Source organism: Diabrotica undecimpunctata, chromosome 1, assembly GCF_040954645.1.
Source record: "Diabrotica undecimpunctata isolate CICGRU chromosome 1, icDiaUnde3, whole genome shotgun sequence".
NCBI lineage: Eukaryota > Metazoa > Arthropoda > Insecta > Coleoptera > Chrysomelidae > Diabrotica > Diabrotica undecimpunctata.
In genome coordinates this window covers 93,218,472-93,245,852 of record NC_092803.1, presented here as the reverse complement: position 1 = coordinate 93,245,852, position 27,381 = coordinate 93,218,472, and the positions used below count along the sequence as shown (strand labels likewise).

At 32.6% G+C, this 27,381-nt stretch overlaps 4 protein-coding genes across 4 annotated transcripts; 3 read left to right on the top strand and 1 right to left on the bottom strand.

The window, feature by feature from the left end:
• Positions 1-10,134: 10,134 nt before the first annotated feature.
• On the top strand, positions 10,135-12,375 carry LOC140433774 (uncharacterized). The gene has a single exon (XM_072521752.1). It carries the CDS (start codon positions 10,135-10,137, stop codon positions 12,373-12,375), a length of 2,241 nt encoding a protein of 746 aa, XP_072377853.1.
• A 221-nt stretch (positions 12,376-12,596) lies between these two features.
• Positions 12,597-13,814, top strand: LOC140433767 (uncharacterized). Its single transcript, XM_072521747.1, has one exon. The coding sequence runs from the start codon at positions 12,597-12,599 to the stop codon at positions 13,812-13,814; it is 1,218 nt and encodes a 405-aa protein (XP_072377848.1).
• A 3,352-nt stretch (positions 13,815-17,166) lies between these two features.
• Positions 17,167-18,219, bottom strand: LOC140433762 (uncharacterized). Its single transcript, XM_072521739.1, has one exon. The coding sequence runs from the start codon at positions 18,217-18,219 to the stop codon at positions 17,167-17,169; it is 1,053 nt and encodes a 350-aa protein (XP_072377840.1).
• Positions 18,220-26,169: 7,950 nt separating this feature from the next.
• On the top strand, positions 26,170-27,018 carry LOC140433759 (uncharacterized). Its single transcript, XM_072521736.1, has one exon. The coding sequence runs from the start codon at positions 26,170-26,172 to the stop codon at positions 27,016-27,018; it is 849 nt and encodes a 282-aa protein (XP_072377837.1).
• The last annotated feature ends 363 nt before the right edge of the window (positions 27,019-27,381 follow it).

Sequence of the window (27,381 nt, the reverse complement as noted above, 5' to 3'; positions counted from 1 at the left end):
ATAGTTTCGATTAGATGTTCGGGGTATGCATTCTTTAGAAGGGCATTTTTTGCTTTTTTTATTGCATTTTGGTCTGTATTTTGGATCTGTTAGTTTTATAGAATATTTTGGTGTTACAGAAGAATTTTACGAATATCATGGATTCAAAGAATGTCAAACGTGAAAGTAACTAGAAGGATAGGAAATGAGGCGGAAATAATATTAACTGTCAAAAGACGAAAACTTAAGTACTTGGGACATGTGATTAGAGGGCAAAAATACGCATTATTACAATTAATTATGCAAGGCAAAATCCGAGGAAAACAAAATGTGGGAAGACGAAGAATATCCTGGCTTAAGAACTGAAGGGACTGGTTTGAATGCAGTAGTGCAGAACTTTTTAGAGCGGCAGTCAACATAGTCCGCATAGCCATGATTATTTCCAACCTTCGATAGAAGATGGAACTTAAAGAAGAATTAGTATAGATTTATCTGCAAGACTTATAATTACAGACTTCTTATGGGAAAATGGATGATGAGAATCGTAGTTAAGATATCGTGAAGACAATGTTTCTTTTGTAAACTACATGGTTTTTACTGTATTGTTTATGCGATGTAAGGTGATATCCAGAAAATTTATTTTAGTATTTTGTTCAATTTCTATAGTAAAATTTAGTTTTGGATGGTAGCTGTTGAAAATATCTAAAATTTCGGTTATTTTATTTGTTGGAATAGCACAGATACAGTCATCGATACAGCAGTAGAAGAATGGTACATTAAAATCTAAATAACTCATGACAGATTCTTCTATGTCTTCCAGAACCAGTTGGGCAATGACACTAGAAATACTCGCATCCATTGCACATCCATCCATTTGTTGGTATATTTCGTCCTTATATAAAAAGTATGTTGAGTTTAACGTTAACTCTACCGATGATTGGAATTCTTGCAATGGGATGTTAGTGTACTCTTTTAAGTCAATCCACTTCTTTTTAATGATGTCAGTGGCAAGTTTTATTGGGATGTTAGTGTATAGTGAAATGACATCTAAAGATATTAATTTATGGTTATCTGGTACGTAAATGTTTTTAATTTTAGAAAAAAGGTCATTGGAATCTTTAATATAATAAGGATTTTTATTTGTGACATTAGAGATAATGTAATATATTATTATATATATATATATATATATATATATATATATATACATATATATATATATATATATATATATATATAATTATATATATATATATATATATATATATATATATATATATATATATATATTAAACTTAGAGCTAAGATTAATATTATTATAAAATACCTGGTCCCAGTCGTAGTAGTGAACTAGTGAGTGAACTAGAAGTGACTAGTGAGTGTAGTAGTGTCTGGGGGCTCGGGAGACTGAGACCTCGGAACCCCTGAAGAAGACATCAGAGAGGATGTCGAAAGCTCGGCAAAATGGATATCGACGCGGTTCAACCCGGAAGACTGGTGAGTTTAATATTAATTTTTATAATAATATTAATCTTAGCTCTAAGTTTAATTGTACTAACCGCGGAAATCTTTCCGAACATATATATATATATATATATATATATATATATATATATATATATATATATATATATATATATATATATACATATTTTACAATAACTGTTTGTTGCTATACGTGTACATTTTAGAATCTTGACAAAGGCAAGGGTTTCCTGCCGAAACGTTGATTGCTATGGAAAATAAAATCTAGTTCCACATGTAATATATATTTTATTGAACCTAAACCCAAGAAATATTAATTTCATATATATATATATATATATATATATATATATATATATATATATATATATATATATATATATATATATATATATATATATATATATATATACATCCTACTATCATTTTCGCATCGATACATTATGCTTTTACCATCAATTTAGCATCGTTTTGCAAAGTAGCATCTGTATATCGACGCTACTTTACAAGACCTTAATAACTTTTTTCCTGTACTTGTTACAAGAATTTTAACCATCTCATTAATTAGAGTTTTAATACCGTGTTGGTGTATTAAAATATCCGCTTTCTCTTTTTATCCCTTACTGAGTTATATAAGTTTATTCCAGAAAATGTTTGAGTCTAAAATGATGGTACAGTGAAAATATTATATATATTTAGTTCAGGGTTTTACCGTTTACTCGCTGCCATTATATACATGAAAATGTATATCCCACTTTCATTATCAATCATTTTCGCATCAGAAATTTGGCATCGTTGTTGAATATAATATTATCCACAACGAAATAGTAAATTTAAGAATATATATATATATATATATATATATATATATATATATATATATATATATATATATATATATATATATATTTTTCATCCACAAATCATTCTGGCATCATGTTTGGTTAAAAGTAACGGGTTATGATATATTGCAACTACCTATTGTATCTTCGCTCCAATTGGTCCAGTCGCGACGTACAGCGCCTCAAATGATAGGATTTAACCAATAAAATATAATAAGACAAAAAAATCAAATATAGCAGCATGTCAAAAAGGCCTTAATTATATATCTTCGTTTGTATAAGTCCAATCGTGACGTACAGTATCTCAAATGACAGGATTTAACCAATTGAAAACGATGAAATAAAAAAATGAAATACAGCAACATGTCAAATGGGCCGTAGTCACGTTTCTTCGGTCCTATTAGTCCAATCGTGACGTGTAGTACCTCTAATGATAGGATTTAACATAAAAAATACAATGTGATAGAAAAATCAAATGCAGAACAATGTCAAAAGGGCCTTAGTTGTGTATCTTTAGTTCTATTAGTCCAATCATGACATGCAGTACCTCAAATGAAAGGATTTAACAAATAAAATACAATGAGGTATAAAAATTAAATGGAGTAGCATGTCAAAATGGCCTTAGTTATGTATCTTCGGTCCTATTAGTCCAATCGTGACGTACGATACCTCAAATGATAGCACTTAACCAATAGAATACAATGACATAGAAATCAAATACAGCATCACGTCAAAAGGGCCTTAGTTACGTATCTTCGTTTTTAGTGGCCCAATCGTGACGTACAGTCCTCAAATGATAGGATTTAACCAATCGAATACAATACGATAGAAAAATAAAATACATCAGCTTGCCAAAAGGGCCTTAGTTATGTATCTGCGGTCCTATTAGTCCAATCGTGACGTTTCGTACCTCAAATGATATAATTTAACTAATAGAATACAATAAGATATAAAAATTAAATAGAGTAGCCTGGCAAAAGGGCCTTAGTTGTGTATCTTCAATCCTATTAGTCCAATCGTGACGTATAGTACCTCAAATGATACCATTTAACCAATAGAATACTACGACGTAGAAATCAAATACATCAACACGTCAAAAGGGCCTTAGGTATATATCTTTGCTCCTATATATGTTATGTCAAAAGAGCCTTAGTTGCGTATCTCCGATCCTATAGGTCTAATCATGACATATGGAGCCTAAAATGATAGGATTTAACGGAGATAATACGATGGTGGAGAGAAATTAAACATGACGGCATCTAATAACACCTTAAACTGGCAGCAATAAAACGAATTAACGCACAGAGGTGTGTGGCATATTACGTGACAGGATTTAGCGAATACCATACGATTACGTCGTACATCTCTTTGCATACGTCCACTTTTAGTTAACTACTTAGTATGTATTCAGTACTTTGCTTAACGGTGTTGAGGCATGGACTCTTAAACAGAAGAATGTTAAAAATCTTAAAAGCTTTGAGATGTGGTGCTACCGCCGTATACCAAAAATAAGTTGGGTGGATAAAATTACAAATGAAGAGGTAATACGCAGAATAAATAACGATCCAGAAGTTATACTGAACATAAAAAAGAGAAAACTTAAATACTTTGGCCACCTGATGAGAGGACAAAAGTACACATTCCTACAAAATATAATGCAAGGAAAAATCCAAGGACGCAGAAATCCAGGTCATAGAAGAATGTCCTGGATGAGAAATTTAAGAGAGTGGTTTGGCTGTACCACTAACGAATTATTCAAAACAGCAGTAAATAAAATTAGAATCGCCCTAATGATATCCAATCTCCGATAGCAGAGGCACTCAAAGAAGAAGATATGATAAACTCGAAAAATCTCCAACGTTCACTGTTAGACATATGCCTCCCGTTCAGTACACACATTTACTGCTCCTTGACGCTGTGACGAGAATGAGATAGGATTTAACAAATAGAATGACAGAAAACTAAAAAAGACAATGTGTCAAACGTGGAATGCGTCGCAGAACGTAAAATATTAGCGTAAAATTATATGATGCCATAGACGGTTCTTTAATACCCAGCAAACTCGCTTTGTAAAGTTACATAGCAGGGATCTGTGCGAGAAAAAGTCGATCATTCGTTTTATAACCCAAAGGGGACCATAAAATATTCAACGTTAAAATTTGACATAATGTAACGGTATGACAAATCTTTTTTCTCCCGCATGTGCTTGCCTGTGTACCTATACAAGGGGAGTCGTGCATAACCTTTTGCGTTGATCGTAATACATAACTGCAACAACAAGTATGTTGACGACTTGGGTTAGTATATACAGTGCATTCCGTACGTTTTTTAAACATGGTTAGGAAATTGTTGACTGGAGGCTATTAAAGAAGTTCTTAAAATAATTGCGGGTCACCGCCTTTTCTGTAAATGGAGTGAATATTGTTATCGATTTAATTTTTTTCTTCAGTTGAATAATTCCTGCTGGTATTTGGTCTAAGCTTACTTCTTTTTCTCATTCAAGCTGTTTCATAGCTAATTTTACTTTCTCTTTATAGTGCCCTGTTCACCTGTTTTGGTAATTTCGGACTATTTCATCTCTTATAACATAAAACAGTTGTTTCAGATATCTTTATCGCGTTTCCTTTTTTTTATGGATGAATATGCTGCCGTTTTCATCTCCTACTATTTCATAGATAGTGATAGAAGATATGATAAACTCGAAAAATCTCCAACGTTCACTGTTAGACATATGCCTCCCGTTCAGTACACACATTTACTGCTCCTTGACGCTGTGACGAGAATGAGATAGGATTTAACAAATAGAATGACAGAAAACTAAACAAGACAGTGTGTCAAACGTGCAATGCGTCGTAGAACGTGAAATATTGGAGTAAAATTATATGATGGCCATAGACGGTTCTTTAATACCCAGCAAACGACTTGCGTTGTAAAGTTACATAGGCGGGATCTGTTCGAGAAAAAGTCGATCATTCGTTTTATAACCCAAAGGGGAGCATAAAATATTCGACGTTAAAATTTGACATAATGTAACGGTATGAATGAAAACACTGAAAACTTTTGTTTTTAACTGTACGTCCGTGAATGACTTACCATTTTTTAAATAACACTTAATATTGCACTTTTTTATTGTATTTTTTTCATCTTTCAAGATAATTCTTATAGGGATATATTTATTTATAACATATGGCTTATTACGGTCTTATTACGGCTTTAAGAATATACGACCTATATGTATCTTGTACCGCACTGCTAATTGAGAATTATGTTTGAAATGCGATAAGAGGTCCGGATATACGAGACACCAGTGATTCATGCCGCACTGTTAAAAATCCGACAGGAATCTGTATTTCTATAAAAAAAAAAAATAGATTAATTTGTTTTGTGTATTAATTTAGTTTAGTTTAGTTTAGTCGAACAAGAGTTGCAGTAAAAGATTTTTCTAAATATAGAATGTAAACCATATTTCCAATGCTTTGTGAAAGAGAACCAGTTTATAATATTCCGGACGACGTAATAACACCTTATTTTAGAATATTGGTCGATGAATTGAAATCATTGTTCAAGAAACGAATTATTCATGTGCAGATGTTTTATTATAAAAACATGTAAAACCAAAATCTCGATTAAAAAAGTTGCAACCAGTTACTCACGATGAAACTTAACCCTATTATTGATTTTACAAGTGATAAAATGGGTCGACAAAAGACCAGTTTTAATCCTTACAACATTTAAACATCATAGTTGTATCTTGGTTTAATCAAATGAAAAGAAAAATTATACACAAGTACTAAAACCACAAACTATTCTCGGTTATAACTTAATGAAAAAGAGTGTTGATTTCAGTGATCAAGTGGCTTCTTACCAAAGCCCAATACGCAAAATTCTGAAGTGGTACCGGAAAGTGACAGTGGAATTAATATTTAATACCGCATTTAATACCGCAGTAGTCAATGCTTAGTTGCTAAATAATAGAAAACGTAAAAAAGCGACAACCTATCCTTGAGTTCAGACTGGAGTTCGCGAAGGCATTTGCAAATAAAGAAATGTTGTAACCCTCACGACCAGTTACACCCAAAAACACCATCTCAGGCAAAGCGATGTAGATAATACAAAGAGAAGAAAGTGTACAAGATGTTACAAAATTTTAAGAAGAAGCGTGACTAGTAGAAAAGCCGATAGAAAAGTTAAAAAAGTTAAAACATACTCTGAAGAATGTGATGGCAAAACTGCAATATGTCTAGTGTGCTTCATTGAAGCACATTAAAAAACAATTTTTCTTATACAGGAACTATTATTGAGTAAAAACGTATTGTGCCTCAAGTGGCCTTATAGTATTGGAAGTCGTAATTTGACAGTTTCTAGTAGAACGCTGTTATTGTTAATTACCTCCGTAAAAGTGAGTTATAGTATTTATAAAAAAATGGATGTAAATAATATGCCTTCGACATCTAAAAAAGCTAGATGTGAACATAAACGTAAATTAAGTACTATTTAAATGGGAATAAGCCACAATTAAAATTTTAAGTACGTTTATTGACGTTTCAATTTCCACTTCGGAACTCCACTTTCAGAAATCGGAAATTTTGAAACGTCAATAAACGTAATTTAACCTTTAATTGTGGCTTATTCCCATTTAAATAGTAATTACTTTAAAATGCCACAAGAAAATAGCTTCAGAACAATAAACGCAAATTGACCACTGCTGAATTACAATCATTGTTAGAAGCATCTGGCGAGGACGATGTAAATTAAATGAATGGTGGAAGTGACTCTGATTGACTCTGACCAAATATTTGCACAAAGTCGTTCAGAAAAATCGAGGATTGCGTTTTGGAAAGAGACAACACAAACATAATTTAAGACTTTTCTCGAGCGTATGTTCCATATGGGGACAACTAAGATGAACCGTCTGAATGACTACTGGAAAAGTATGGGTAACTTCTATAATAGTGTTGACTTGACTAGACAATTGCTCATAGCCCATATTAAGAAATAACCAAATAGACAATCCTTACTTGTCAAAGAAACTAAAATAACGTGAAGTGGTCTAAAAACTAAAAAGTCCCTTATTGAAACTGGTTTTTAACAATAAATTTAATAATATGTTAAAGTTTTTTAAATATACTTTAAAAAGCGCAAAGAATCGATTGCAAGTTACAAAATACTGGTAGAGTCATACTGTTTGGACAAGTACAGTTGTTTAAATAATCGCTTTCTGTGATAAACAAATTGAATAAATTGTAAAATATTTTTTGATCTTCTTGATATTTAGCACATCATAACTCATCAATTGCCATAATTTAATTTCAAGTAGCTATATTACCTGTAGTTAGGCAAAAAACAAAGTTATTAACATTTATAAATTACTACAAACATAATATCTTAGAGTTTACGGTTTTTTGGAATTATCTCAATTATTTATGTATTTAAATTTGGTATTTCTTTACATAAAAAACTTTTTATGGTCTACAACTTTTATTTGAAATATTTTTTTTTAGAATGTATACAAAACGTTTTATAAGCAAAAAATTTTTTTTTGCCTTTTAAGATTGTTTAAAAAAACAAAGCAAAATCAACTGTACGTCTTTACGAATTTTTGTCGGCTACCCCTTATACTATTTAGAATTTAAATTTCTGTCTAAGATTTTTTTAAACTATTTAGCGAGGTTCCGTGAACTACTTTCTTATGGCATGTTCAAAGTCAAATATTATTTTTTTATGTGATTAAGCCACAATTATTGGTCGATATTGAGATGAAAATTACATTTTTAATTAACTAATATTTAACGATAGGATTTCCAATATTTAACCTTGTATTGTACAAATTATGTAAAAATGTGTATACACATTTTGTACAAATAACGTTTTTTGAGAACGATTTCCTGAATGGAAATCAAAATGCCAAACATTAAATAATTAAAAATGTGATTCTCATCACAATCACGAAAAATATTTTTGACTTAATCCCATAAAAACCTAATATTTATCTTAAACTATTCACTGATAGCTTCGATTAAACAGCTTGGAAATTAAAATATGTAAAATATTCCCCTAAACAACTCTCTGGGAAAAAATATCTAAATTGAATAAAAACAACTGAACGTTGATATAAAAAACTAGTTGGTTGACCCCAGCCGGCTGAAACCAGCCGGTCGACAGGTAGATTCAATGTCTTCATTTGAACTTGAACCAAACCGATCGATATTTTTATGTTTTCGAATATTATTCTAAGTATTAACACTGGCAACGTCTATTGGCTTTAAAATGATATTAAATACAGTAATTTTACCTCCCGTGGTTACAATGATGGTTTGATGTAAAAAATTTAATATATAAAAAAATCGGATTATTGAAAAACCAATAACGGTGCCAAGTCTACAAAGGTGCACTAAACGAACATACACGACTTATAAATAGAAAAATAGCATTTCTTGGTGATGCTAAATTACTGCAACGTGAAAAGAGCTCTAAATGATAGCGGGATGTATATATATATATATATATATATATATATATATATATATATACATATATATATATATATATATATATATATATATATATATATATATATATATATATATATATTGTTATGATTGTTTATTTTGACTTTAATCTTAGTTTATTGAGCCAATAAAAAAGAAATATAATTTATTTGTTATCAAAAGTAAAATAATCCTTATATTACCTGTGTTCAATGGATTCAAAAGATTTTCTAGTTGTCTTTTATCGGGAGAGAAGAAAGGATAAGAATACAAATATATTATATTACAAAGATTTACGTTTCTTTATTTTATATGAACGAATAAAACAATTATTAAATTCTGTCGTTCCCTTATCAATCAGCATACAAGAAAATAAATCAAATTTTTATAATAATAAGATTATAAAGCTACATACATTTATATTACGTGAAAAACCAATTTTACTTAAAATTTTCTTTACTTGAAACAAGAAACAAAAAAACTTTAACTTTTGATTAGCCTAACAAAACCTCAGTTCTTAAATTTGAATGCTAATGACCATGATGTCGAAACGATCCTTCACAGATATAAAATTCAATTGTACAAACACTTACAGCTTATTTTCTTCTTGAGTTGTATGTTGGAAAATACCCAGAAAAGTCCAGTCTCCTCAACGATGTGATCTCTCCTTTTTGGCACCTCGGCTCTTTCTTAACGTCTCTGCAAACCTCCTGCAGACTACACAAAAAACACCTGATTCACTTCTCCAAACTCAGCTACTTATTTATGACACCATGACCTCCTTTTGTCAACTTGATGCCGTAAGAATACTTTCACATGTTCAATTTAATATTTTATTATATTATATTAATATTTTATGTCTGGCAACACTGTATTAAAAGTTTGCCTGTCATTTTTATGTCAACTGTCGGAAGACATATCTCCTCCATATTTGTTCTTTTATAAGCACTGTAATAACAATTTTAGCAAGGCAATACACACGCTAATTTTTGTCTATCGATGTCTATTTTTTTCCACCCTAATTTCCAATAGAAACAATTCAAATTTAATCATGGTCCTTCGTATATAGCCGGATTGGGTGGAAAACAAGTTTACTAGTATATAAAAGCGAGAACTAGAATCACCATCACGATCACGCCATTCAAGGAACAATTATTAAGGTCAGTCCATTCCATGTTCATACCAATTTATACTATCATTAAACCTTTAAAATATCCATTCTTTCCTAGCCATTTATATTATCTAAGGTTGAGCTTTGGGCTATTTTCGATTTGAACAATTTTTAAGTAGGTACTATAAACTACTATTAACACTAATTTACATAAAAAAAATCAGACAAAATGGCATTATCAGGCAGAGACTTTAGAGATCTAGATACTTTAAAACTTACTCGTGGGTCAATTAAGAAAAAGTTAACAATTTTACAAAACCACATAATAAAGATTAGAGATGCAACAATTATAGCTGATATGGCCGACATTCAATTAAGATACAACAATAATATTAATTTAATTAATGAATTTGAACAAATACAACAATTAATTGAGCAAAAGTGCGATGAATCAGAATTAGATGAACAATTTGACGAACGGGAACAATTTGAAAATAAATTTTATAGTGTTGTTGCATATTTAAAAACCTTCATAGACAAAAATAATTCCAACAATGTTTCAGTTTCAAACAGTAATGTTAATCCTATAAATACTCATGATTCCCTCTTAAATTTTTTGTTGCCTAAAATTAAGCTTCCAGTTTTTAATGGAGAATATGACATTTGGTTGGAATTCAAAAAAAGTTTTATGGCTACTATTCATTCAAATCAAACACTCAATGATGGTCAAAAGTACAATTTTTTAAAGGCAGCACTTGAAGGTTATGCTAAAAGAACTATTTCAGGTTGTGATGAAAATCAAGATTATCTCAGGGCTTGGGAAATGCTTTGTGACAAATTTGACAAAAAGAAATTTCTTGTTAATACACATATAAAATCATTATTTAATATTAATTCTATGCAAAAAGGAACCTTTTTACAATTCAGAAATCTTTTAGATGAAGTATCAAAGCATTTGTCTGCCTTGGAAGGTATGCAATTAACTAAAGATGCACTATGGGACATGGTTATAATTCATGTAATTTACTACAAGCTGGACAAAATTAATCAAAATAAGTGGAAAGAGTTCCATACAAAATCAGATATGCCTACATTATCAGAATTTCTTGAATTTTTAAAAGAAAGACAAGATATATTAGAGTCTATAGAGGAACCTCATTCTAATACAAAGATATCAAATCAATTTAATAAACCACCTAGGGAGTTTTATCCACGTTCTCAAGTAAATTTATCATTAAATGCAATTAAATGCAATCTATGTAAAGGTGAGCATACTATTTATACATGTAAAGAGTTTTTAAAATTATCAGTAAATCAAAGATGGGATAAAATAAAAGCATTAGAGTTGTGTTCGAATTGTTTACGAATTGGTCATGCCAAAAATACTTGCACTATTGGCTCTTGTAAAAGGTGCAGACGCAAACATAATACTCTTCTTCATTATAATTCAGGGTCTTCACATTCAAATAATCAATCAATTACATCAGAGTCAAATGAAGATAGAAACAATGTTGCTCAAAGTTCTTCAACTTATAACAATTCAGATATTTCTCAATCACCAATATTATTGCAAACACATTTTGCTTCTTCAAATGATCACAAAAAGAGTCAGTCAGTATTATTATCAACGGTTACATTCAATGTAAAAGATAATAAAGGTAATTTTCATACCTGCAGAGCTCTTTTGGATTCAGGAGCTCAATCTAATTTAGTAACTAAATTATTTTGCCAAAGATTAGGCTTACAATTAATAACAACCAATTTAGCTATTCTTGGTATTAATCAAACTGTTTCAAATTTAACAAAGAAAACTAATATTGCAATTTATTCTAAATTTAACAGTTTTCAACATAATATCACATGTTACGTAGTTCCTACAATTACTTCTATACCATCAGAAAATATTGATATATCCTCAATTGATATACCAAACAATTTACATCTTTCTGATCCAGACTTTCATATGTCAGATAAAGTAGACATGCTCATAGGTGCAGCTCTATTTTGGGATTTGCTTATAGATGGCAAAATCACCTTAAGAAAAGCTGGCCCTATTTTACAGAATACAAAATTAGGTTGGATTATCTCTGGTAGATTCTCAAGTATGTGTCATCAAAGTTCTATTTATAATTTTTCACAGAATATTCCTGAAGATGACCAACTAAAAAAATTCTGGTCGATAGATGAAATTCCTATTACCAATTCTATGTCAAAAGATGACAGTCAATGTGAATATTTATTCAGTCAAGATACATATCGCGATAGAACGGGACAATTCGTAGTAAAATTTCCTTTGAAACAATCTCCTTCACTATTAGGGGATTCTAAAGAAATGGCTATTCAACGATTTCTATCATTAGAAAGGAAATTCAGTTCAAAGCCCAAATTTTATAGTCTTTATAAGGAATTTATTAATGAATACATACAATTCGGTCATATGACAAAAATCTTAGACACTCAAAAAATTTAAATTACTATGCACCACACCATGGAGTCTTAAAAGAAAGTATTACTACACAACTTCGTGTTGTGTTTGATTTCTCATGCCCAAGCAAGTCTGGATATTCTCTTAATGACCTTCAATATGTTGGTCCCAAGGTCCAAAATAATATTTTTGATATCTTAATTCGCTTCAGACTATATATATACGTAGTTTCAGCAGATATATCTAAAATTTATAGGCAAATTTTGATGCACGAAGATCACAAATCCTTACAACAAATAATTTGGCGAAACAATCCGAATGAACAATTTTCCACATATCAATTAAATACTGTTACATATGGTGCTACTTCATCCCCATATTTAGCAATAAGATGTATAAACCAATTAGCTATTGAATATCAAGAATTATTTCCTATTGCTTCTAAATCTATTCTTTCTGATTTTTATGTGGATGATCTTTTAACAGGGTCTGATGATATTATTGAACTCCAGGATAGATGTAGAGACATTTCACTCATCTTAAAATCTGCTCATTTTATATTAAGAAAATGGGTTTCCAATGATGCCCGTGTATTAAACAATATTGGTACATCTGACATTCCCAATGAAATTCTAAATATAGGAGAATCAGAAAGTTTTAAAACGCTAGGTATTCAATGGTCTAGCAAGCAAGATATTTTAAGGTATAAAATATGTTCCATCAAGCATGAAAATCATATTACAAAAAGGCAAATTTTATCTACCATATCTCAAATCTATGATCCTTTAGGAATTTTAAGTCCAGTGATAATCATTTCAAAAATAATTATACAGCAATTATGGTCACTTAAATTACCTTGGGATGAACCAGTTCCAGAAACTATATTTATCAAATGGTTTCAATTCTACAACCAATTGCCTATTTTAAATCAATTAAAAATTCCAAGACTAGAAGTCGGAAGAACCCATAAATTATTGGATCTGCATTGTTTTTGTGATGCATCACTACAAGCTTATGCAAGTTGCATTTACATAAGAAGTGTAGATGCTAAAGGTATATATCAAACACATTTACTGTGCTCCAAAGCAAAGGTAGCACCCTTAAAATCAATCACTATCCCACGTTTAGAACTACTAGCTTCATTATTAGGGGCTCAGCTAGTAGATCAACTTCTTAAAGGCTCTTTTCCATCAATTCCAATATATTTCTGGTCTGATTCTCAAATTGTACTGTGTTGGCTGAAAAAAGAGCCAAATCAATTGCAAACCTTTGTTGCTAATAGAGTTTCCAAAATTCAGAAAATTACTGAACCATATGGCTGGTTTTATGTTAACACCAAGGAGAACCCTGCAGATTTAGCTTCTCGGAGAGGCTTACCAGAAAATCTTGCAAATTCAAAATTATGGTTTTATGGTCCAGAATTTTTACATAAACCATTAGTAGAAAGGGTCCCACTTAAGTCCACTTTTTGTCCCCAGATCTAGGGAAAAACTGTTCCGGCCTTATGGAGAATAGGGCAAATTTCTCCAGCCCCGTATCTCAAATTTCCCCAGATTCCGACCGCAAACTCGGCAGTTTTTAATCAAAGTATTATTTACTAAATAAATAAAAAATTCTACCATGTGTAGGACTCGAACCCGCGACCCATACGTTCGTGACTAGACGCCCAGACTACTAGGCCAATCGATCATTTAAATTATGTAGGCTTCAATAGGTATAAAAAAAAGTGTTTATCAAAGATGGTCATGACGAAGCAACCCGTGTACAAACCGCAGAGGATAATGCAAAAGCGAATAGTTTGACGATATGAATATTGCAATTATATTTTTAAACTTTTGTGTTAAATATGAAACGCCGCAAACTCAAAGTACGATAAAGAGAAACTAGTTTTAACAAAAACAGTTTTTAGTTGTAAAGAATTATGTTTTGAATCGAGTATCTAATTCGATTATTTACAAATTAGTAAAGATTAGGTTAAATATCAGTGTTGCAGAAATCAGCAAAAGTTCTGTGGTATTGTAAGCGTAATATAAACAAATAGTTCATATCCCAATATTCGGAATGCAATACTTTTATTTATGAAAAGCAGAAAAAACACGTGAAATTGATAAAGTTGAAAACAGGCTGTGATATCGACAAAACCGCAAACTGTTATCTATCGCTAGTTGTAGAACAACAGCGAAGAATTCATGGTTTAATTTTAAATATTATTTTTCAAAGAAATGTGCGTGTTATGGAGTATAGTGTATAAATCAGAAAAATGTGACAAAATGTAAAAATTTTGTGAAAAAAATATGTAATCATACATTTATAGGTGTGTAAGGACCTACCAAGAACAACGCTTAACAGAAGAAAACAGAGGTAAGTAATATGCTGTACTATTATTTTTCAATGACTGACGCCTAAAATTATTCAAAAACGTAAGGAAAGTAAAAGCGCTAACATGTTTTATTTTGTAAAAAATGTAGATTTAATACACATGAACAAAATGGAAGCTGTACCTGCAAAATATTTCAAAAAGTTGTAAAATAATTAAGAGATTAAAACAGTTTTACTTTTGCTTACAGAGTATACCAACGGTTACTATAAAAATCCCAAAAAGTTCTAAATTGCCAAAACCTAGGGCGTAAATACCGTAAAGGGCTCAGGAATAGACGAAGTATACAGATACTAAGGTAAGATATTGTTATTTTGCGTTAAGTATGTCTAGTTTTTTAACAAATACCGTAAATGTGCCTGGCTTTTAACAAGCATGTAAATAAAATGCCTACGCAGCTTTTTTTTTGCAAAATGCCCAATATGCAGATGTCCCAAATGCCTAATGAACATACGCAACAAAGCCATTGTATTTGTTGAATAAACAATTTTGTGTATCAAAAATTCTTAAATGTAACATAAAGAATACATGAGTACCTAGAAAAATATTACACAGTACAAGCATTGTACAAATTATGTAAACTTATAATTTTAGATGAGAAGCCGAGACAACACATGAAACATCAGTGCCATCTGTAATTAATATTTGGAAATCAACAACAACAATTGACAACGTTAGACGCTGACTAAGTACGGGTAAGCAAATGTTTCTAAATTTTCTGCTTTAAAAAAAAGAATATAAAAAATGTGTAAAATTTTATTGTTTTTATTTATAAGCAATTGCGGTTTAAGTAACAGATGTCATAAGTTTGGACAATATGCGGACAAAATAATAAATTTATCGTTTTCACCGGTTAGATAATTTCCTGTTGTTTGTTTGAGAATTGTCGATTTTCTAATAGTATCAATTTATTGTACATAATAATTAAATGAAATATCATAAATGTTTAGTGCTTGTTTTTACATTAAGAGAAAAGGGAGATGATAAATAATAGACAAAAACATATTGATTTTTAACAGATGTGTTTGTTATTTATTCAGAGCAAAATACAATATTTCATTAATTAAAAGCATGTCCTATGAGCTATTATTTAAAAATTTTCACCTCTTTCCATGGCCTACCCAGGAGGCAATACGTCAACATTATATGACATATTCGTGGATATATCAAAGAATATTGAAGTATTGGAGATGCTTACGGCCTCGTTAAGATTCCCCGCCATATGTCTCAATATGCAGAGCATAGAAAGACATAAGACAGGCCTACGGTATTTGGGCCCATCCATGCTTTGCTTATGTAGAAATCACGTATAAGTAGTGTAAGGCCCAGTAAATATCTTTTAGTGATCTGTGCAGAGTATCTTTTGGGTATCAGGCAGCTAACGAACACATAGCTCCAGAGTTAACCAGATCGTTTCATTAAGTAGCCAGTGACTCATAGCAGATATCTTTTGGTGATTTATCTGAGCATCTTTTAAGATTTTTTATTATATAGAGGTGTGGTCAGGGCTTAGTTCAAGGTAAGGCTCAGTAAATATCTTTTAATGATCTGTGCAGAGTATCTTTTGGGTATCAGGCAGCTAACGAACACATAGCTCCGGAGTTAACCAGATCGTTTCATTAAGTAGCCAGTGACTCATAACAGATATCTTTTTGTGATTTATCTGAGTATCTTTTAAGATTTTTATTATACCCAGGTTTGTTCAGACCTTAGTTCAATGGCTACTACTTTGGGGTAATCTACCACTGACTAAATAGTACTGACTCTTGTTTTGGGAAGGTTATCAGGGATTAAAGCTAAAAGGATTTTTACACTTAAATATGTAGATATTCTTCGTAAACAAAGCGTGGATAATGTCAAAATATAACCTATGCAAAAGTACAGTAGCTCTTAAATATTTTTTAAAAACGGTAGATAGCATTTTTTAACATTGAAAATAAGATAACATTCTGAAATTTTTAATATTACCGATGTTTTTAAATTGAATGATAATTTTCAAAACAAATCATTTTACATAAAAAGTAATTAGCGAGGCATTTTTAAGATTTGAATGTCGAATTTCGTATCTTTAAGCTGTATGTAAGCATTAGAACTGGTTACATTTTCAATTTGTTCTAGTAACTTGGTCATATTGACATCTGCACTAGTTGATGTCGAAATAGGATGATTGAAATTGTCATTTAAAGCCACAATACGGATTCTCTCACCCTTTTTGTAACCAATTTGTTTTTTTATATCGTTAAGAGCAGAATCTAATTTATTTTTCAAAGTATCTTGATTAAGCGCGCCACCTACATAGTTTTCACAGCACAGTTGGAAAGTGCACTGATGAGCATTGAATTTTTTAATTTCTCGCTGATTTATAATATTTACAGACCACATTTTGATACGTGTGTACTCTACGAGTGTTCAACTGTGAATGAAGAGATTTTGACATGTGACACACTATTAACAGCAATCTAAGAGGCCTTGTAGCCTAGAGGCAGGGTATCCATAAAGTCATCATTTTGTACAATCTTTCGGTTCTTGTAATCCATCTTAAATGTCTTCGACACCCTCTTTCTCGTTACAATGTCTTTAGTGTGGACATCGCGGCATATTTGGTCATATGTGAGCTTGATTTGTTTGGTGGGGTCGTGTATGAGATCGTTCATCGTTGAGGCATTGAGGACTAAACTGTTCTCGTAGTTTAAAGTAAAGCCTTTGATTTTAGTCACTTCTTTACCCTTATAGGTTTTATAGTAATAACTTTTTGGACCAGTTGCCTGCCATTCTACAATATAATCATCTGCCCCAAGCTCATCGCTCCAATCACCTAACATTTCACCTGTTTCGACAGTGTTTAGGCCATCATCAATATAAACAATGGAGTCTGTGTCGAAATAAGTTACAGCCTCTCCTAGCCTATCAATCATCTCGTACAGTCTTAGACGAGCGTTACTGGTCGTAAATAATGCCACAAAAATATTCGTAGATGTTGGGTCTTCCACAAACACGTCTTTAAAATCGTAAGAGACTTGTGCTATATTATCATTAATAAATGTGACGTTTGTTAAATTTATTTTATCGTTTATCAAAACTTCGTACCATCTTTTAACGTCCACAACATACTCTGTCTGTTTCATATTCATTCTTTGGCCAAATTTACCCCATAGACTATTTAGGCATATTTTAGCGACTGCTCGTTTACCGGGATTTGGTGTTATTTTCTCTAAGTCTAAGTCTATATCCATCTGCTCTTTTACAGCCCGAGCGTACTCTTCATTTGTGGCATACGTATGTGGACTAGTTTCTAATTTGATCTTCATAAAATCTTTGACATATCCCTTGAACAAATCCTTCGATGTTTGCTCAAAATGCCACACCTCGTGAATTTTTATTATTTTGTACCCTTTTTCTAAGGCCTTATTAATTTCTAGAGTTGTCCATGTACCCATCAGCATTGTTTCCGAGTCATCATGATCACAATTTTCGCAATCTTCCAAGACGCATTGATTACACAACGGAAGCATTAATTTGTCAGTTTTGACAGGTAATACAGGATGGTATAAATCAGTAGGTGGTAGTATTTGACAATGTACTAGACCAAACCAATTAGGATCGTATACTTCAGGTGCATGTATTTTTGTAGGGTGGCCAACTGAATATTTTTGGCGAGACGTCTTTGTATGAGTAAGTATTAAACGTGTTGCAATATGTATAATATAATGTGGCTTTTGTTTCAGGCTTGATGGTTTAGACAGTAACGAAGAGGAGGAGGAGGATCAAACAACAACGCCACCACCCCCCAAAAAAAAAAACGTAAAAATTAAAGAATAATTTTAAATAAAAATTTTAAAAATTTCATGTTTTTATTATTTTACACTTTTACAGTAAAACATACATATAATAGAACCATTAAATCATTAGAGACATTATAGCATTGTTGACAGTAGGCGTGAAAACAATGTACACAGTGCCAAAGGTAAAATAACCATCTTTTATAAACACTTCCTCCGTTTCACCCTCGTTCACATATAAGTTCTCAACGTAAAACACTTGTCCATCTATAGAAAACTGTAATTGAACCAAGTCGCCCTCACCATAATTATTGCCTAGCCATATCTCACCACTGTAGACGAAATTATTTATTGCGAACGTAATAAACACAAAGTCAAGATCTTGTGTGAATTGAATCAGATTTATGGTAACGAATTGAAAATTTTCAGATAAAATGTTAATTTGAACAAGAAACTCGCACTCAGCCATGTTCAAGCAACCAATAAAGATAAAATAATATCAAAGACTGTTACATTTTCAGGTCGAAATTCGAAATTTATATCTTTGTGTAGAAACAAACAAGAAACCACAGTCATTTTGTAAAGGATATCAGATAAGAATGGTATTGTTTAAAAGAAAAATCATAAAAGAGAATCAAATAAAGTGTTAATAGGTCAATGTCTATATACTAACAGATGGGTGCAGACTTACACAGAGACACACAGAGTGTAACAGAGGTTTGCAGAACATAGCAGGCGCCATCAGTGACACGCTAACAGTTCAGATGCCATCAGCGACATGCAATCAGAGGGTAGAAGAGGGTACCAGAGCATAACAGATGATAGCAGAGGGTAGCAGAGACACACACAGAGGGTACCAGAGCATAGCAGACGCCATCAGTGACAAGTTAACAGTGCAGACGCCAACAGTGACATGCTAGCAGAGGATAGCAGAGAGAAAGTGAAAAGAAGGATTAATAAATAGTTGAATAACATCACGCCATACATTGAAGACGGCCTGCCTCAAATAGGTATTACGTAAAGTAAGCTTCGAGTTAGTGTCATGTTTCTACGACATCCTACGACATTCAGTCGTAGGATGTTGAACAGAGAACAACGTATTAAGCAGCTTGCTAAAATTATTGGAACAAAGTACAAAGCTCTCAAAAGAATGCAGAGTGATCAACAAGAACATCTCGAAACAATTTTAACAACTGAACCTCTTACAGAAATAAACAATTATCTGAAAACTACACATCAATTGGATAAGCATGAAGACACTAGCGACAATTATCAGAGAACTGTACATCAATCGGAGAAGCATGAAGACACTAGCGAACATCAAAACAATACACAGCAGAAGGATGAAGAGAGATCCGAACACCTTCAAAAATATTGGCATCATTCGACAGATATCGACCGAAGTTATGGGCCACAGTATGTTTGGACAACTAATAAATGGGTAATGGGCGATAAGGAGATAAAATTTACTCCTAAACATATATGGGTTAACAATAATCAGTATAAAGCTACTAATGGATTATATAATTTAATATTTTACAAGAAACCACAAGACTTTACGCCAAACGATTGCATTAACTATAAAAAAATATTAGAAGTCACAGGTATTCATCGAGATTCCCGAGGATATTTGAGACATTAAGCGTTCCCAGAAAAATTCAAGAAAATTATCAAACCCATGTATGTTGAGAAAGAAAGAAGAAGAAGAAAACCCTCGTCAAGACATTGTTTATCAACTAAAAACATGGGACGGGTAACGAAAAGTTCAAATAAAAACATTGAAGGGAAAACAACAAAGCAGTATTTGGAAAGCAGCAAAGCCGAAAACGAGTCAAAAACAAATCAGAGACCAAGTTCTGAAAGGGAACAGCTGTACGAGGAATTGAACAAAATATGGACCCTCTATAACGAAAATAACGATCCAAATATACTTGTAGAAAGCCTCAAAATTCTTTCGAAAAGCGATGCTCTAAATGGAAAAGAAGCAGAAGAAATAATAAGTGAATTGCGCTATCTAGAGCTTATTCATTAATTGTCTCCACCTAGCGATTACTAAGGAAACGGAATACTTCAGAATTCATCATCTCACTAACCGACGCCTTCCTTCAAGAATAACATGTAATATGTATTAATTTAACAAATAAAATAATATTGGGATTTAACATGCCTTTTTATTATCTAACAATTCACCGCTACGCATCATTATCTAAAAAATTGATGACATCATCTATCTTAATCGTTTTGGCATACCTTGATAAAAACAACAAGACAACACCTTAGATGTGTATGTTTTGCACACGGCACTATCTATGTCTAAAAGTAGCGATGACGTAATCCTCATTCGGTAGGCAAGATCTTGTTAATTTTGCCAAAATAGCCTAGCCAAAGTGCTACGAGTTCTCCCGAAGCGGGACAACGTCCTAAATTTTAATATCATTTTCTGAAAAAATGATCGCCGTTTTTCGAAAAATAGATTTTGTTTTGTTCTAATAATTAATTATAAAGGTACCTGCTTTTATTATTTTGAATAAACTCACTTCAATTTGTTATATCACATTATGATAATAGCTAGCCGCAACTCGAAAATACAGATAATTTACAACAGGGATTTCGTAAAATGACTAATTGATATGTTTTAAGTACTTTATACAGCTGTTTTTATGTAAAATTGAAAATAAATACCCCTGATTTTTCTCAAACAGCATTACCCTTTTCCTCATCATAGAGTGTCACGTGACCTAGGGTGAAAACGTATAAAAGGCGCAAAACAAGATTTACTCTCATTTCTTATCAGGCAGTCGTACTGATAAGACGTGCTTTCTCATATCAGCTCTTGCTCTTATCATCCTTTACAGTAAGTGTGCAAATTTTTTTGAATATTTGAAAAATAGATATTACATTTTGAATTTTTAGTTTTTTTTGAAAAATTTGTAAAGTTTTTTGATTTTTTTAAGTTTCTAATTTTTGATAATTTTCGAAATGGTTCAAAATTGGTCATTAAAGTTTTTGATGCGTAGGTTCATAACAACATTTTGTGCGTACCTACATAGTTTTCGACTCTCTGCGACAGGGGGTTCTCCTAGCCACGGCGAAGAGAACTTGAAAGCTCTGTTGGAGGATGCTATGGCTGATGCAAAGAAGCAAAGCGGATACAAAAAGCGGACAATTTCAATCACCCCATTTCGACAACAACTACTGCAGATACCAATATGGACAGTTTATTACAGCATCTTGAAAACATATTGACGTCTAACGACACTGTTCTTTTGGCTGACACGAAATTCGATATTCAAATTTTCAAGATGCCTAGGGGTAGCGGTCGTCGTAGAATGATAAATTTGTCAGAGGACCGTCGCACTAAAAAAAGCATTACTCAAATTAAAAACAATGACACCTTATGCGGGGCTCGAGCAGTTATAGTGGGCTTAACATACGTCACAAACGAGATTTTGGGTCACAAATCGATCAAAAGTGATGTTCATAACATACGTATAGGTCAAAAATTACAGACTGTTTTGGCAGAAAAGCTTTGCAATCTGTTGGGTGGTTGTTACATCGAAGTGGTTACCGTTTTTATATAGATAAATTTTGTTTGTTTGTTCGGGGCCTTCGTATATGATTGTGTTGAAATTTTCAGCGCAAATTATCTTTATTTGTACATCCAGTAGTTCTTCGACCTGTTTAAAATCGGTCAGCGTGAAACCTTCGATATAACAACCACCCAACAGATTGCAAAGCTTTTCTGCCAAAACAGTCTGTAATTTTCGACCTATACGTATGTTATGAATATCACTTTTGATCAATTTGTGACCCAAAATCTCGTTTGTGACGTATGTTAAGCCCACTATAACTGCTCGAGCCCCGCATAAGGTGTCATTGTTTTTAATTTGAGTAATGCTTTTTTTAGAGCGACGGTCCTCTGACAAATTTATCATTCTACGACGACCGCTACCCCTAGACATCTTGAAAATTTGAATATCGAAGTTCGTGTCAGCCAAAAGAACAGTGTCGTTAGACGTCAATATGTTTTCAAGATGCTGTAATAAACTGTCCATATTGGTATCTGCTTTGCATCAGCCATAGCATCCTCCAACAGAGCTTTCAAGTTCTCTTCGCCGTGGCTAGGAGAACCCCCTGTCGCAGAGAGTCGAAAACTATGTAGATACGCACAAAATGTTGTTATGAACCTACGCATCAAAAACTTTAATGACCAATTTTGAACCATTTCGAAAATTATCAAAAATTAGAAACTTAAAAAAATCAAAAAACTTTACAAATTTTTCAAAAAAAACTAAAAATTCAAAATGTAATATCTATTTTTCAAATATTCAAAAAAAATTGCACACTTACTGTAAAGGATGATAAGAGCAAGAGCTGATATGAGAAAGCACGTCTTATCAGTACGACTGCCTGATAAGAAATGAGAGTAAATCTTGTTTTGCGCCTTTTATACGTTTTCACCCTAGGTCACGTGACACTCTATGATGAGGAAAAGGGTAATGCTGTTTGAGAAAAATCAGGGGTGTTTATTTTCAATTTTACATAAAAACAGCTGTATAAAGTACTTAAAACATATCAATTAGTCATTTTACGAAATCCCTGTTGTAAATTATCTGTTTTTTCGAGTTGCGGCTAGCTATTATCATAATGTGATATAACAAATTGAAGTGAGTTTATTCAAAATAATAAAAGCAGGTACCTTTATAATTAATTATTAGAACAAAACAAAATCTATTTTTCGAAAAACGGCGATCATTTTTTCAGAAAATGATACTAAAATTTAGGACGTTGTCCCGCTTCGGGAGAACTCGTAGCACTTTGGCTAGGCTATTTTTGCAAAATTAACAAGATCTTGCCTACCGAATGAGGATTACGTCATCGCTACTTTTAGACATAAATAGTGCCGTGTGCAAAACATACACATCTAAGGTGTTGTCTTGTTGTTTTTATCAAGGTATGCCAAAACGATTAAGATAGATGATGTCATCAATATTTTTAGATAATGATGCGTAGCGGTGAATTGTTAGATAATAAAAAGGCATGTTAAATCCCAATATTATTTTATTTGTTAAATTAATACATATTACATGTTATTCTTGAAGGAAGGCGTCGGTTAGTGAGATGATGAATTCTGAAGTATTCCGTTTCCTTAGTAATCGCTAGGTGGAGACAATTAATGAATAAGCTCTAGATAGCGCAATTCACTTATTATTTCTTCTGCTTCTTTTCCATTTAGAGCATCGCTTTTCGAAAGAATTTTGAGGCCTTCTACAAGTGTATTTGGATCGTTATTTTCGTTATAGAGGGTCCATATTTTGTTCAATTCCTCGTACAGCTGTCCCCTTTCAGAACTTGGTCTCTGATTTGTTTTTGACTCGTTTTCGGCTTTGCTGCTTTCCAAATACTGCTTTGTTGTTTTCCCTTCAATGTTTTTATTTGAACTTTTCGTTACCCGTCCCATGTTTTTAGTTGATAAACAATGTCTTGACGAGGGTTTTCTTCTTCTTCTTTCTTTCTCAACATACATGGGTTTGATAATTTTCTTGAATTTTTTTGGGAACGCTTGATGTCTCAAATATCCTCGGGAATCTCGATGAATACCTGTGACTTCTAATATTTTTTTATAGTTAATGCAATCGTTTGGCGTAAAGTCTTGTGGTTTCTTGTAAAATATTAAATTATATAATCCATTAGTAGCTTTATACTGATTATTGTTAACCCATATATGTTTAGGAGTAAATTTTATCTCCTTATCGCCCATTACCCATTTATTAGTTGTCCAAACATACTGTGGCCCATAACTTCGGTCGATATCTGTCGAATGATGCCAATATTTTTGAAGGTGTTCGGATCTCTCTTCATCCTTCTGCTGTGTATTGTTTTGATGTTCGCTAGTGTCTTCATGCTTCTCCGATTGATGTACAGTTTTCTGATAATTGTCGCTAGTGTCTTCATGCTTATCCAATTGATGTGTAGTTTTCAGATAATTGTTTATTTCTGTAAGAGGTTCAGTTGTTAAAATTGTTTCGAGATGTTCTTGTTGATCACTCTGCATTCTTTTGAGAGCTTTGTACTTTGTTCCAATAATTTTAGCAAGCTGCTTAATACGTTGTTCTCTGTTCAACATCCTACGACTGAATGTCGTAGGATGTCGTAGAAACATGACACTAACTCGAAGCTTACTTTACGTAATACCTATTTGAGGCAGGCCGTTTCATTTATACGATCTTCAATGTATGGCGTGATGTTATTCCACTATTTATTAATCCTTCTTTTCACTTTCTCTCTGCTATCCTCTGGTAGCATGTCACTGTTGGCGTCTGCACTGTTAACTTGTCACTGATGGCGTCTGCTATGCTCTGGTACCCTCTGTGTATCTCTGCTACCCTCTGCTATCATCTGTTATGCTCTGGTACCCTCTTCTACCCTCTGCTTGCATGTCGCTGATGGCGTCTGAACTGTTAGCGTGTCACTGATGGTGCCTGCTATGTTCTGCAAACCTCTGTTACACTCTGTGTGTCTCTGTGTAAGTCTGCACCCATCTGTTAGTATATAGACATTGACCTATTAACACTTTATTTGATTCTCTTTTATGATTTTTCTTTTAAACAATACCATTCTTATCTGATATCCTTTACAAAATGACTGTGGTTTCTTGTTTGTTTCTACACAAAGATATAAATTTCGAATTTCGACCTGAAAATGTAACAGTCTTTGATATTATTTTATCTTTATTGGTTGCTTGAACATGGCTGAGTGCGAGTTTCTTGTTCAAATTAACATTTTATCTGAAAATTTTCAATTCGTTACCATAAATCTGATTCAATTCACACAAGATCTTGACTTTGTGTTTATTACGTTCGCAATAAATAATTTCGTCTACAGTGGTGAGATATGGCTAGGCAATAATTATGGTGAGGGCGACTTGGTTCAATTACAGTTTTCTATAGATGGACAAGTGTTTTACGTTGAGAACTTATATGTGAACGAGGGTGAAACGGAGGAAGTGTTTATAAAAGATGGTTATTTTACCTTTGGCACTGTGTACATTGTTTTCACGCCTACTGTCAACAATGCTATAATGTCTCTAATGATTTAATGGTTCTATTATATGTATGTTTTACTGTAAAAGTGTAAAATAATAAAAACATGAAATTTTTAAAATTTTTATTTAAAATTATTCTTTAATTTTTACGTCTTTTTTTTTGGGGGGGGGTGGTGGCGTTGTTGTTTGATCCTCCTCCTCCTCTTCGTTACTGTCTAAACCATCAAGCCTGAAACAAAAGCCACATTATATTATACATATTGCAACACGTTTAATACTTACTCATACAAAGACGTCTCGCCAAAAATATCCAGTTGGCCACCCTACAAAAATACATGCACCTGAAGTATACGATCCTAATTGGTTTGGTCTAGTATATTGTCAAATACTACCACCTACTGATTTATACCATCCTGTATTACCTGTCAAAACTGACAAATTAATGCTTCCGTTGTGTAATCAATGCGTCTTGGAAGATTGCGAAAATTGTGATCATGATGACTCGGAAACAATGCTGATGGACAACTCTAGAAATTAATAAGGCCTTAGAAAAAGGGTACAAAATAATAAAAATTCACGAGGTGTGGCATTTTAAGCAAACATCGAAGGATTTGTTCAAGGGATATGTCAAAGATTTTATGAAGATCAAATTAGAAACTAGTCCACATACGTATGCCACAAATGAAGAGTACGCTCGGGCTGTAAAAGAGCAGATGGATATAGACTTAGACTTAGAGAAAATAACACCAAATCCCGGTAAACGAGCAGTCGCTAAAATATGCCTAAATAGTCTATGGGGTAAATTTGGCCAAAGAATGAATATGAAACAGACAGAGTATGTTGTGGACGTTAAAAGATGGTACGAAGTTTTGATGAACGATAAAATAAATTTAACAAACGTCACATTTATTAATGATAATATAGCACAAGTCTCTTATGATTTTAAAGACGTGTTTGTGGAAGACCCAACATCTACGAATATTTTTGTGGCATTATTTACGACCAGTAACGCTCGTCTAAGACTGTACGAGATGATTGATAGGCTAGGAGAGGCTGTAACTTATTTCGACACAGACTCCATTGTTTATATTGATGATGGCCTAAACACTGTCGAAACAGGTGAAATGTTAGGTGATTGGAGCGATGAGCTTGGGGCAGATGATTATATTGTAGAATGGCAGGCAACTGGTCCAAAAAGTTATTACTATAAAACCTATAAGGGTAAAGAAGTGACTAAAATCAAAGGCTTTACTTTAAACTACGAGAACAGTTTAGTCCTCAATGCCTCAACGATGAACGATCTCATACACGACCCCACCAAACAAATCAAGCTCACATATGACCAAATATGCCGCGATGTCCACACTAAAGACATTGTAACGAGAAAGAGGGTGTCGAAGACATTTAAGATGGATTACAAGAAGCGAAAGATTGTACAAAATGATGACTTTATGGATACCCTGCCTCTAGGCTACAAGGCCTCTTAGATTGCTGTTAATAGTGTGTCACATGTCAAAATCTCTTCATTCACAGTTGAACACTCGTAGAGTACACACGTATCAAAATGTGGTCTGTAAATATTATAAATCAGCGAGAAATTAAAAAATTCAATGCTCATCAGTGCACTTTCCAACTGTGCTGTGAAAACTATGTAGGTGGCGCGCTTAATCAAGATACTTTGAAAAATAAATTAGATTCTGCTCTTAACGATATAAAAAAACAAATTGGTTACAAAAAGGGTGACAGAATCCGTATTGTGGCTTTAAATGACAATTTCAATCATCCTATTTCGACATCAACTAGTGCAGATGTCAATATGACCAAGTTACTAGAACAAATTGAAAATGTAA

Excerpts from the sequence above, each read along its gene's own strand:
- LOC140433774 (XM_072521752.1), top strand. The coding sequence starts at position 10,135 with ATGGCATTATCAGGCAGAGACTTTAGAGATCTAGATACTTTAAAACTT.
- LOC140433767 (XM_072521747.1), top strand. The coding sequence starts at position 12,597 with ATGCACGAAGATCACAAATCCTTACAACAAATAATTTGGCGAAACAAT.
- LOC140433762 (XM_072521739.1), bottom strand. The coding sequence starts at position 18,219 with ATGCTTCCGTTGTGTAATCAATGCGTCTTGGAAGATTGCGAAAATTGT.
- LOC140433759 (XM_072521736.1), top strand. The coding sequence starts at position 26,170 with ATGAAGATCAAATTAGAAACTAGTCCACATACGTATGCCACAAATGAA.